The following is a 12,615-nucleotide window of genomic DNA, read 5'->3' on the forward strand; positions in this document are numbered from 1 at the left end:
TACTAAATTAGAACATTTCTGTGTGTGGAATTTCATTTTTGGTAAAAAAGTAGTTCCAATGAAAACTGTTCTAAGAGAGGCCTTTGAATTATCCAGAGTAACCTAGACGTTGTTTTGGAAAGACACAGTCAGTGCTTTGACCCCTGTTTGTCTTGGGGTGGTAGCAGAAATATTGGACTCAAATATGTCAAACCTGTTACTACCCCCGCTTGGGTGGAGGTAACAAAGTAGAAAAAAAGTTAGGTGAACCAAATTAAAGTTTATTAAGCAAAGTAATTAAAGAAGAACAAAGTGGTGTGGGGAGGCTCTGCTCCTGCGGAGTATGCTGGCTGAGTAAGGGGGAGAGAGGTGGAGGTGGAGGAAGGGTCTTTTGAAGTCTTGTTAGGTGCTACTGATTGATCAACAGCAATTGATTGGCTGGACTTACTGAAACAAAGAACCAGAGCAGACAGACATACTATACAACATAATAAACACTATAGGACATATCAAGTCAAATAACAAAGCAAAACTATCCACAAGGCTTCTAGTGGTAAGAGGGAAAATGTGTGGGGGTTATTTGGGTGAAATGGCAAAATCTTTTTTTGTAATTTGAATGACCTTTTCAAGCACAAAATACAGTGAATGCTGCTTTCACACATAAATAATCTCTGCCTGTCTTGTGTCCTTTGAGTCACCATGTAATTTTCTTTGCTCTGCAGCCCACCAACTTCACCAACCCAGTGTATGCCACCCTGTACATGGGTGCCCACAACAGCCGCAACTCTCTGGCCAGCACAGATGAAAAGAAGGAGCTTCTCTCCCAGGGCGACGAGGACATGAGTGACCCGCTGGCGTAGAGCTTGGCATGAATTGTACTCTGCCAACTTTGCCCTGCCCAACCCAGTGCTGAGCTCTCATCTTATGCCTTTACCAACTGAAAAGAAAAGCAACAAAAAAAAAAAAAAGCGAGAACACTGTATAAAATGTATAAAATGAAGGACTACTTTTTTAAGTGATTGCAGTATTATATTTTGTTCTTTGACAAAAACATCCTCTGGTGATGAAAAGGAACCATTTTATAGACAGTTATTCAGTTCTTCTTTTAAATTTTGCTCACCTCCCCCTCACAATTCTCCCTCCCCTCTCACACATATAGCCACTACCTCTGTGCAAATGTAAAAGATTGAGGGATACAAATGGCAGTGGAACAATTTTTATTTTTTATTTTTGTATGAATTGTATAGGGGAGGGAAAAAAAAGAATATTGTTCCATCCTAGAAAACGTTGCCAAGTCTTTGTTGTTCATAAAAGAGAGGAGAAGTGTCAGTGCTCACTACGAATGCTTCCTGGATGCTGGTTCAGCTCAGTCTTTCACATTATGTGTATGTTTGCTGCTGGAGGTCTAAAGGGAGACTGAGGCTGGCAGAGTACACATGGAGGACTCTGCATCTGAACTACATTCAAGTGATTGTCTTTTACCTCCTTGCACAGAACTAAAGTTATATATATATTTGCATATATATAAACCTATTAACAACAAGTGTCTTGAAAATATACCCAGGAATACAAACATCAGTAACAAATAGCAGTCTGTACTTTTTAACAGTTTTTTTTTTTTTTTAAGTCATTGTATTATTGACATACTTTGTGTCAGCAATGAATGAGTCAATGGCAGTGTGCAAGTGTGCTGGATGAAGATGATTGTAACAAAGTCCACATTCCGGGATGAAAAGTCTGGGATGGATGATATCTGTGGCCTTGGTTTAGCCTACTGCAGGACACTCTGGACAGGAGTCGGATTTTGCTCTGAAACCGTTCTAGAAAGTTGTATTTAGGAGTGATGGCAAGTTTCTTTGAATTTTCCGGTCATCACTTAAAAACAATCTGCGGCGAATATTTAGCTGAGAATCGTTGCATTTGGCTTTTGTTCTTTGTCTTTTGATTGTAAATGTCCTTTCAGGAAAGTCCGGGGAGACAGTTTGATGGTACGTACTTTTGTGCGAGATCAAGGTTGTTTTTTTTTGGTCTTATTTTCTTTAATTGATTGTATGTAATTACATGGACGTATAATTTAGGTTAATGCTCATTGTTAAGTGCATTCCCAGGAAGGGGACTGATGAGCTTCCTGATAAGCATTCATTCCTTTGTTAATTTCTTTGCCTTGCTGCTAACGCTAACCATCTGTCAGTCAAACTGTTTTTTAGTCTTAAAAGTGTTGCTCTCTCTGTGTCTCACTGCTCACCACGCTGCTTTTAACTGAGCTTATCAGACATAACTGCCATATCACTCTGCATGGTGCTCTCACACACCCATCCTAGAGGGAAACTCTAGCTTTGCCCCTCACTTGTTAACAGTATTCATCACGTTTTATTTTTTTTTTGGTTTTTTTTTTACATCCTGCTCTGTTAGATTATTGCCTGACCATGTAAATTAGAACAATCATTTTTCAGTTGGAGAATTTCTTTTGTTGGCAAAAACCCACATGGATATTTGTGGTTCTGATTGTTTTATGATTCTATTTCTTTTTGATATACAAAATTAAATGGATTTTTATAGTAGAAATGTATGGTGGCTCTGTCCGTCATTTGGAGAGATGAGAGGGAAAGCAATCACTTATTATTGCTGGCTGGAGTACATCAGAAGTGAACATCAAGTATCCTTTAAAAAATAAATAAAACATGTAGTGATCACTTATTTTGAAATTTGCTTCATCAAAGAAAGATCAGCCTTTGTTTTCATACTTGCATAATTCATCTTATTTATTAAACAGGAAGTGTCATCTTCCAGTCAATGGACAATATCATGGATCATTTCTTCTAAAAAGTAAATTTCTTGATTTAAATGTACATTAATATTAATGTCCACGCCACGGAAAGAATAGTGTCTCATACAATGTAGAGCCAAATTAAGTAGTGTAAAGATGTATCGGCCCCTTTTGTGCCAATGTCATGTAAGTTTCAATACCTGTTAGGAGGAAACACATAATCTCTATTAAAACAGAGAAGATAAAAAGCTTAAAACATAAGACCTTTATAGAATGGGAACATCCTTCATTCCATCACCACTTCTATAGCAGGTTAATGTAATCTGGGCCATTAATCAGCAGTCCGTGTGGAATCTTCTTCATACATTTGTCACTTCCCAAATGTCACTTAAAGTGTGCGGGAAGTGTTGTCAAGGCGTATAACATTCAGTTTTTAAGAAGTACTTGGACAAGGCATAAAGAAATGTCAATCGTGAGCTTAAAGACATTGAAGGTAAATAAAAAGAGTAATCTTAAAATCATTATTCCCCTTGCCTTCTAGCTGTAAGACTTTAAAGCTTGAAATTTCAACCTCTGCATATTGTCAGTATTATAAGACTGATGTTATAGAACAAGGCAATAAAAAATACAATCTTTTACAATTGAAAGATGTAAAACAAACAAATTATGGCTGACTTGTGAGAAATAACACTGTTTACACACAAAAAGGCACTTTTTAAGCAAAACAAGAGACATTGGAGAAATTTTGGTTTGGCTAGCTGTCCAAAAGAATCGATGGTCTTTCCTCCCAGATACATGCGACTGAAATCTAAATTATCAATATTAAATCTTGATTGAATGTGTTTACTTGGCTTAAAGTTAGGAAACAGTCCCCAAATGTCTCATAATAATATTGAAGCTTCTCTGTTATTTGGAAGAAGGTTTTGCAAGTCTCTTCAAGGCAAACATCCCAGCAGCAGAGAAGGCATCTTCCCCTGGCTGGCTCCCAGTCTAAGTCCTGCTACGACTGCATAATCTGAGGAAAATAACTGTCTTGGGGAATAAGATCCACATGCTGGCAGGCGCTTGTTAGTGAAAGTAAAGTTCTTCCTGCTTTTGTGGTCCGCCAGTCCTCACCTCACCTGTTTTGTAGTCGTCCTCCGACTGGTCTGCTTGGCAACAGAGCAGCGAAAGTCTTGCATTTGCAGTGAGACAGGAGTAACCCATTGTGCTTCTGTAATGATGCCTGCTCACTTAAAGTGGCTGTAAAGGGCTGCCATAAATAAATAAATTACCCAGCTATAACAAGGGCTCTGTCCTGTCCCTCTCAGTCTTTGTGATCTGCAGCCTCAGGGTTGAAATGGACCATCAGGACACAGGGAGGGATGTTATAGTGGGGAGAGGAGTATAAGTGACCAATAAGTGGTTTAGGGTCTCTTCCAACCGCTCCGGATCAACGCGTCAGCTCGCAGGAAAGGCTGGTTTCGGAGATCTGTGAGTAGGCATGGAGAGAGGGGTGAGAGACAGGGGGGCACACATGTTAGAGGACCCAGAGGTCAATCTGCAAACTTGCTTCTACTATTTCCCTTACTTTTGCAGTGCTAAGAGTGTGTTTAAACCACAAATGTAGAGGACATACACTCAGTTGCAAGTTTATCAGCTACACGTAATTACGTGACGTGTTTCTATTATTTTGCCCTCCCCCCATTTATATGAATAAGGGTAGACTAAACAGAAACACCTCTCATGCAATACAGTTCAACAGCGCCACAAACATCCTCCAACATTATCAAACAGTTGAATCAACAAAAACTGAACATTATAAACCCCAGGAGTTATTGCTGGACTGTTGCATTAGTTTAAGCTATGTATACCTAATAAACTGCCAACTGAGTGTATATTTGTATATTTCATTCAAACAATTGTAAAAACTCTGCAAAACGTCTGCAGGTAAACTTTGTTTACTGTGCATTAGAAATATAAAATTAGCAAATAAGTGCATAAACAATACAGACTGAATGGCACATTCCCATAACCTTGCATTTCAACTTGTAGAAGTGACACAAAACAGTGAAATTCATGGCTTTGGGAATGCAGTTATGGCAACTTTGTAAAACTAATAATGCAGCAGTAAAAGTAAAAGTAGCCATCATTATTACAGTTACAGTACAATGGTCAACAAGCTCTTCAAATTGTTGAGCAAAAATCAAGCTGGCTGTGTCTAAAGTAACAGAAAACCTTTCAGCTCTGTAAAAATAATTTGAATACAGACAGTGTTCATGTTAATCTGACTGTGTGTGTGTGTGTGTGTGTGTGTGTGTGTGTGTGTGCGTGTGTGTGTGTGTTTTCTAGAGCCTGTTGACCAAATAGCTGTTCAGCACAGTGCAAATGACAGTTAGCATAGACAAAACATGGCGGACGTTGTTGACAGGTGAGAGGTAAATAAACACTGGACAACATGCAACATATAATAGGAGGGGGTGAGGATGATGATGATGATGATGATCATAAGGGTAATTTAGACTTAAAATATCACAAAAGCTCTGTCTGAGGCAAAGACCTGGTGGAAAATGTAAGAACTAAATTCATGTTTTAATGGCTGTTGTTGGGGCAAGTGATATTGTATTACTGTAACTCGCTTCTTAAGTCATCTTCAATACTCTTGTTTACTAACTTGTGTTGTAAAGCAAATCTCAGTGCTGTGAAGCCTTTTTATGCGTCCAAAGCACTAGCTGAAGCAGCTGACATCACTATAGCAGCACACAGGAGCCGGAGGGCCAAGCAGGCCAGGTTTCAGCCAGGCTACCTTCCTTACCCTCTCTTAGGAGTGGGAAATACTGTCATTAATCTTCTTTTCAGCTGGAGGGGGTAGAATGAACAGTGGTGGTTGAGGAAAGAAGAGTCACATGTTAGCCGGAAACCAACACCAAACAAGTTAGTTTCATGGAACAAGGCATCGTTGATAAAACCAGTCAACTAGCCAAACCTCTTTTCTGTATGATTGTTAAATTCAGCTTCATGAAAGAAATATGCCATAATAATGCACAGCCTTGTGACATGCATCTCACTTAAAAATGTAATCACAGCCATGGCTGATTGTACTCTGAGTATATCAACATATTTCCACACAAACAAAAATATGTTGACATGCTGTACAACTTTTTTTTTCCCATGGAGATCTGCGTCAGGCAAAGAGGTTTGGCTGACTCCAATCACCAGACGCCTGATAGAAGTCCTCTGAAGTAGAACACAAACAACCAAATGACAGCCCAAGTTAGTTCACAATAGTTGTAGTGGTGAGGTTGGGGTTGAGTGGGAGATGGGGATCATGCTGCATGCACAGTGGGGTCAGAAGGCGTACGAGAGACACCTGGACAACCTTGGCATTAGGGGGGGGGAGGGCTAGCAGTTGGCGTCGTCACAGATGTTGGCTTCACAGAAGAACCGTGAGCCACGTTTAGCAGTGCGGGCTGTGAAGGGCACGCTCTTCAATACTGGGGGAGGAGGGTGAGAAAACATGTCACACCTGAGACACTGCCCTTCGGGGAGGGAGGAGGGGGGGAGACCACCTTCAAATTCTTTCAGAAGACTGTAATAATCCTGTGCTATCCCCCTATTTAGCATTTTTTAAGCAGTATACAGCACACAACATTTAATACAATAACTCAGTTGTAAACAGATATAAGTGCAGGCTGCTGTATAAACAAAATGGTACTAAAAACAGCTGTATAAAATTATATGAAATATGTCTTCATAGAAGTTATAATTGCTGACAAATACTATACATTAACACTTAAAATGTCCTTACATCTGCATACAACTACATTATAGTGTGTTATAAACCATAACTGTCTGTATACTGCTTAAATGTTGTTAAATAAGGGGACTAGAAGTAAAGCGCAGATTAGGATGCACTGAGCATATCTTGGTAAGGCCTCAATTGCATAATAAGCTGTTAACAGCTCTGATAGTAATATTATTAACATTACTTAAAATGACATGAATGCAACATTTATATTATTTACATTTTAAGCACTGATTAATCAACGTGACAAAAACATTGGTTAGCTTATGTGCTATCCTGAGGCTGGAGATACAGATTTTTCTGTCATTAAAGCCCCTATATGTGGGATTTTAAAATGTCTGACTTTGGCACCTCATTTTGGTAGATTCAAGAGAGACTTGCATAATGCCCAACCACTTCTTTTCACTATCTTATTTTTCTACAAACAAAAACCTCATAATACTTTGACAAATGCTATAATGACATAAAATAATCTACACATAGTTAAAAAGGGATCCTGTAAATAAAGATCCTGTATACTAAATTTAATGTACACTTGGAATCAAACTGCCTGTCTGTATGACTATCTACATATTGAGGCTCAACAGCTTTAGTGTAGTACATTTCTAACTAGACAGCACGTCATGGAATAATAACTAGAGGCTGCTATGTGCTGTGGTCCAGATGTGGTGGTGTCTGGACTACGTAGCACAAGGTGCAGTTTAAAGGCGCTGAGCAGTGAATGACCACAGTCATCCTCCACCTGGGACGACCAGGGCTGCTGGCACCCACATGGGGTGTTTTTGGGGTGCTGTCTGGCCCACCTGTGATGATGTCCTCAATAGTGCCATCCTTGCCCTCGTACATGGGCCGGTGGTCTTTGGCTTGCCGCTTGCGCAGCTCTGCGATCAGCTCCTCCTGCTGCTGCCTCTTCTTTTGGGCCTGGACCTGAACCAGCGGAGAGGATATTTGTACTGTTCACTCTGCTGTTTTGACATGCCACAAAGCTTTATTTAGCACTGTGTCAACATCTGATTCGGTTTCATTCAGCTCAGTTGCATGTGCTTTGACTGTACCTTGGGGTCATGCTGTTTAGCCTCCTGAGCCAGTAACTTTTCTCTCATTGCTTCCTCCTGCTTTTTCCTTTGTTCGTTTTCTTCCACTGCATCCTGTTGAGAAGAGAAAAACGTGACAAGTCAAGACACTTGTGTGGCCCTCTAAGGATAAAGAACATAAACAGGAGACACACACACACACACACACACACACACACACACACACTCTTTGATGAATATAAAACATACATTAGAAATGTATGATTTCTCTTTCTGCCTCCACTTTTTGACCTTTCAAACACACACAACTAATTTAAACATACACTGAATGTGCTTTAAAGCAATGGGAATTACACATATTCACTTTCTTGCTAAGAGTTAGATGAGAAGATTGATATTTCATATGTATACGCTAAATAGAAACATAGAAACAACTAGACTTCCCCGTTTCCAGTATATGCTAAGACAAGCGGCTGCTGGCTGAAAACGTATATTTAAGTGACAGACATGAGTGGTTTTGATCTTCTCATCTAACCCTCTGCAAGAACGCAAGTTAGTTCTGTTGTTTGTTGTTCCCAGGCTAATGTCAAAAAGGTAGTGTTTTTGCAGTCAAGTTTCAATTAATCAGTTCATTATTTTATGGTACTGTTTCAAACCAACTCATCACATTCATCACCAGGTTTTATGTTTCCTGGACCAACCTGGAGTCGTAACAAGCGAATTTCCCAAATGTTGAACTATAACTTTAAGTCACTCATACGCACTCAGACAGACACACACACACAGAAATCCTTGTGTTGCACATTTCCTTAAGCAGATCCCATAAATCCATGCTGAGAACAATCTCAGGAAGTGTGCAGTGTGGTGGTGCAGGGCGAGGCTGTCCGGGGGTAAAGGGGATGAGAGAAGAAGGGAGGGGGGACCAGTCTAAACACCACAGCTGCAGCCCTGGAGTCAGACCCAGCTGGCCTTTCCTGTTATTTGGCCTCGGACTATACGCCACGTCCTGTGGCACAGAGGCAGCCAAAGCTCTGCCCTGCTTTTCTCTAACTGAGACTGACAACATCCAAGTCTGAAACCAGGGAACTTCCCATCTGACCAGGAAGGAAAGATTCACCCTGTCAGGACATAAGTAAAGAAAAATAACAAAGATTGCTTGGTGTCCTCACCTTGTAGGCCTTAATAAAGCGCACAAACACGGGGAAGAACACTGAGGGCGGAGTCGTCTTGGCACTCTCTCCGAAGTAGTTCACCACATTGTTAAAGGCTTCCTAGAATCGGGAAGGACAGTGCCAGAGTAGAAGCAATGTATGTAACCACTGTCGAGTCATGATTGGATGTGTGTTAGAGGTCAGTGAGCTGTTTCTAGGTTAGAGGTTTTCCTCATGTTTATTTTCATTTCTTTTTCCTTTGAGGTTAGGAGGTGAGGACAGTGTTGGATACCTCTGCTGTCTTGGCGTCCTTCTGCAGCTTGTCCAGCTGTGTGTCACTGGTCTGGACGAAGCCTTTCAGGACCGAATGGTCATGGAGACTGCACTCTCTCCGTATCAAGTCCATGCCTTTCCCTAGCTCTCGAACATCCAGCAGCACATTTTCCAGAGATACTTTTGCACCCAGTCAATAGGGAATATGTTTTAGTTACAGCAATACAACATTATGGAAATGTTCTTATTTAACTGAACATAACTGACATTTCTATTAACATATCTTGTCTGAACTCACCTGCTGCAGCTTTTTCCACAAAGTGCAGTTCGTTGTAAAAGTTGGCCAGTTCAGGGTACTTCTCTTTCAAAATGAGAGCTATGTAATGGAGCAACGTCATCTTCCTGTCTGTAGACTTAGTGTCCAGCAGCTGTGTAACAATAGGAATGAATGACAATATTAGCAAAAGCACTGCACAAATGAACTGTGTGGCATATTATTGTGCTGACTTTTGTATATGGCGATAAACTGAGCACGAAATTCTACTACTTAATACTCACAAGATCAAGACTTTGTAATTTGAAGCCATAAACGCAGCCTCGCTTGCTGCTGTTCATGTAGTTTCCCAAAGCTAGGATGATCTACAAGTAAACCAGAAGAATACTGTAAATGAAAATGCATAAGCAATAAGCTGATATAAAATCACTGGTTAAAAAAACACTTCTTACCTCGAGCACTCTTTTCAACTTTGGTGCGGATTTCACTGAGCCAGAAGCAGCAATTACTGCATTGAGCTGTGGTGTGAGCATGTTGATGTTGTCAGAAAAGTTCCCAACAAAGGTGATGATGTTCATTCTCTGCGTGAGCCTCTCAATCTTGCTGAAAAACAACATGAAGCGATCTTCCTCAGCTAGCTGGTCCAGTGGACGCCGCTCACGCTCGTACTGACGCATCACCTTCACCTCCCCCTCCGTGGGCAAGAAACGCATCAGGCACTCCACAAAGTCAACGGGTAAGGCCTTGAGGTCAAACCTGAGTAAACATAACATATATTAGTAATTTTTTCTATCTTGTCTATGGTTAAAAAGGTATTTCAAGTCCAGGAAAACATTTATACTTCTCTATTGCTTTGCAGATCTCTTCTGTGGTCTTGTTTGCCTTTCGCAGTGTGATGGCTAAGTTCTTGGAGCGATTGGCATCCAAAAGGGTGACTTTGTTTACTGTCTTCTGGGCTACTTTGCTCTTTGTGCAGGAAAGATCCATAACCGGACCCTGGGATCTGGTCTTAAACAGCTCCTCAAACCTCTCCAGATCCAGCTCCTGAACACGAGTGACGAGTTTACTTACATGTTCTGAACTTATATTATAGGTCAATCAACATTGGGCTTCTACATGAACACACTATTTTCTGCCATAGTTACAATGGTTTTGGTCATTTCACATGGGAGATATCTGTAGTTTTGTTTTCCTCTGTGCTCTTCTCACTGGTCTGAATTGTCGTGGCTCAGTTGGAAAAAAGTGATGTCATGTATTTCATGCACCATTCAGGCTTTAGCAAAAAAAACTTTTTTTGGCCATTTTAGGCCTTTACTCAAATGGGACAGCTGAAGACATGAAAGGTGAGAGAGAGGGGGAATGACATGCAGCAAAGGGCCGCAGGGCAGAGTCAAACCTGTGGCCGCTGTGTCAAAGAGTAAACCCTCTATACATGGGCGCCTGCTCTACCAGGTGAGCTACCCAGGCTTTAGCAAATTTACCTGAGATTAGGAGTGTAAATAATAAGTTTATAATACATAAGGATGTTCTTTAAAAAACAAACACGTTATCTTTGTTGCTTATTAAGTCAAAGATATCCAATGTTATTGAAGTTTTCAGGAACTGTTTTAGCAGTTTTATATGCTTGATTTACCTCGAGCACACGCTCATCATCAATCTCGTTGAAGACTGTGCCGTTGATCTGATTGGGCTTCAAGGCTGTCCAGTTAAACACAGGCAGACGGAACTTGGTCTTGATTGGCTTCTTGATTCGGATAGCTGTACTCGAGAATGAAATAAAAATGTATAAAAGTGTTATCATTAGTTCTGTTACCTGCAGTGGAAAATAACGCAAAGAAGTACACAACAATGATGTCATTTTGTATGGGCTCCTACCTGAGAGACCCACACTCAGGATAACTGATGGAGAAGCGTCTGGCAGAGGTGGAGCGGGAGGAGGTGGCGGTGGTGGGACTGGTGCATTGTGATCTGTAATTAATGTACAAGAAAATGTTAAAACACATTTTACTGGAACACTTGAACAAAAGAGTTTTAGGATTTTATTTTCATTTCATTTATCTGTTTTGTGTAATTTCATCAATCCTATATCATCACTTTGATCTTCTGTGCTTTGTCATCTTTTATTATTCTCTTTATATTGAATTTAATTCATTACACGCCTGTATTAGATGTTTTGTAACCTCTGTGTTTTATGTTCTATGCTGAGCTGTTATCGACACTCCTGCTAAAGAGAATTTTAATCTTAGTGAAGCCCTTTCCTGGTTAAATTAAGTTACAAAAAGAGCTGAAAACTGCTCTAACAGTTGGTACTGTTTTTTTCTGTGCAACAGACTGCCTGCACTCTCACACACAAAGGAAACAACTTGCATTTCCCTTTCCTGTCTGGGGTAGAAACACAGTGCTGCGACCCATCACCTGGCTTGGCACGAACGAACAAGGAGGGGAACTTAAAATAGACCTACTCTGAGGGTCTATAGTCCAACAAAGTCAACTTTCACATATGTGTGTCACCAGACATAATCACTGTGAGTCATGGTCTATCACCTGAGGCAGAGGGAAGAGGAGGAGGAGGTGGTGGAGGTGGTGGAGGAGGTGGAGGGGCTTCACTGGCTGGTGGTAAACTAGTGTCTGGTCCCCCTGGTTCAGTTAACCCAGCTGTTGAACCCAAAGACAGCTGCCTCATGTCACCCAGTGGAATCCCAAGGCCACTACTCCCAACACCTCCCCCACCCCCGACACCCAGCGGCTCGATGGCAATGTCTCCATCAGCCTTCTTGTGCAAACGGATGGTGCCTTGCTGCTCAAGCTCCAGGAGCCGCCTCTCGATGTTGAAGTGCCTCTGGAAAGCGGCATCCTTCTCCTTGATCACCCTCCTCAGGGTGGTGACCTGGGTGTTGGTCGACTCGTACGTCTCCTGGACGGCCACCAGGGGGCGATAAAGAGCACAACACAATGACTCTACGTGCCAAAGAAACATCCTGTTTCCTGCTGACCTAATTTGCTATCACAGCAATTTAGCTATGTGCATCTGAAACAGATCTTCGCTAACACACAGTGAAGTGAAGTGAAAGTGAAGTGAAACCTTTCTGATGCGAGGCAGGCAAAGCAATATTCACAACTAATATCATTACAACTGCCGGCTTACCCGTATTGCATGCAGGTCCTTATCTTTCTGAAGGAGCACCTTCTCCAGATCAGCTACTTTCATCATTGTTTCATTCTCAAGCTCCAGGAGCTTCTCTGTCACCTGGAAAAGAAGATGGGGAGAACAACAACAGAGAGATGAGAGGAGGTGAATTCAGGAATTATTCCGCAGCATGGGCATCTTTCCCAGTTCTACTCCCTCCCACTCC

General features: G+C 41.2%; 2 protein-coding genes across 7 annotated transcripts in view; one reads left to right on the forward strand and one right to left on the reverse strand.

The window, feature by feature from the left end:
• Positions 1 to 1,232, forward strand: part of lrp1ab (low density lipoprotein receptor-related protein 1Ab) — a 94,318-nt gene extending 93,086 nt beyond the window's left edge. The window contains exon 90 of one of the 2 annotated variants that reach the window (XM_036008230.1): positions 702 to 1,232. In XM_036008230.1, the coding sequence (XP_035864123.1) occupies positions 702 to 839 (138 nt within the window). In that variant the 3' untranslated portion in view covers positions 840 to 1,232. The remainder of the gene's footprint in view (positions 1 to 701) is intronic. The other variant, XM_031283342.2, reaches the window with a different exon arrangement.
• Positions 1,233 to 2,365: 1,133 nt separating this feature from the next.
• The window catches only part of fmnl3 (formin-like 3), a 33,695-nt gene continuing 23,445 nt past the window's right edge, over positions 2,366 to 12,615 (reverse strand). For 2 of the 5 annotated variants that reach the window (XM_031283391.2, XM_031283354.2), the window contains 14 exons: positions 12,408 to 12,509; positions 11,807 to 12,176; positions 11,138 to 11,230; positions 10,896 to 11,020; positions 10,104 to 10,306; positions 9,715 to 10,018; positions 9,547 to 9,627; positions 9,287 to 9,416; positions 9,008 to 9,168; positions 8,734 to 8,835; positions 7,586 to 7,678; positions 7,334 to 7,457; positions 6,105 to 6,219; positions 2,366 to 4,217 (listed from right to left, as the gene is read on the reverse strand). In XM_031283391.2, coding sequence (XP_031139251.1) covers positions 6,128 to 6,219; positions 7,334 to 7,457; positions 7,586 to 7,678; positions 8,734 to 8,835; positions 9,008 to 9,168; positions 9,287 to 9,416; positions 9,547 to 9,627; positions 9,715 to 10,018; positions 10,104 to 10,306; positions 10,896 to 11,020; positions 11,138 to 11,230; positions 11,807 to 12,176; positions 12,408 to 12,509 — 1,980 coding nt within the window. In that variant the 3' untranslated portion in view covers positions 2,366 to 4,217; positions 6,105 to 6,127. Of the gene's footprint in view, positions 4,218 to 5,540; positions 5,585 to 6,095; positions 6,220 to 7,333; positions 7,458 to 7,585; positions 7,679 to 8,733; positions 8,836 to 9,007; positions 9,169 to 9,286; positions 9,417 to 9,546; positions 9,628 to 9,714; positions 10,019 to 10,103; positions 10,307 to 10,895; positions 11,021 to 11,137; positions 11,231 to 11,806; positions 12,177 to 12,407; positions 12,510 to 12,615 lie in introns of all 5 variants that reach the window. The other 3 variants (XM_031283382.2, XM_031283363.2, XM_031283373.2) reach the window with 3 other exon arrangements.

The sequence above is a fragment of the Sander lucioperca genome, chromosome 12 (genome assembly GCF_008315115.2).
Source record: "Sander lucioperca isolate FBNREF2018 chromosome 12, SLUC_FBN_1.2, whole genome shotgun sequence".
Lineage (NCBI taxonomy): Eukaryota > Metazoa > Chordata > Actinopteri > Perciformes > Percidae > Sander > Sander lucioperca.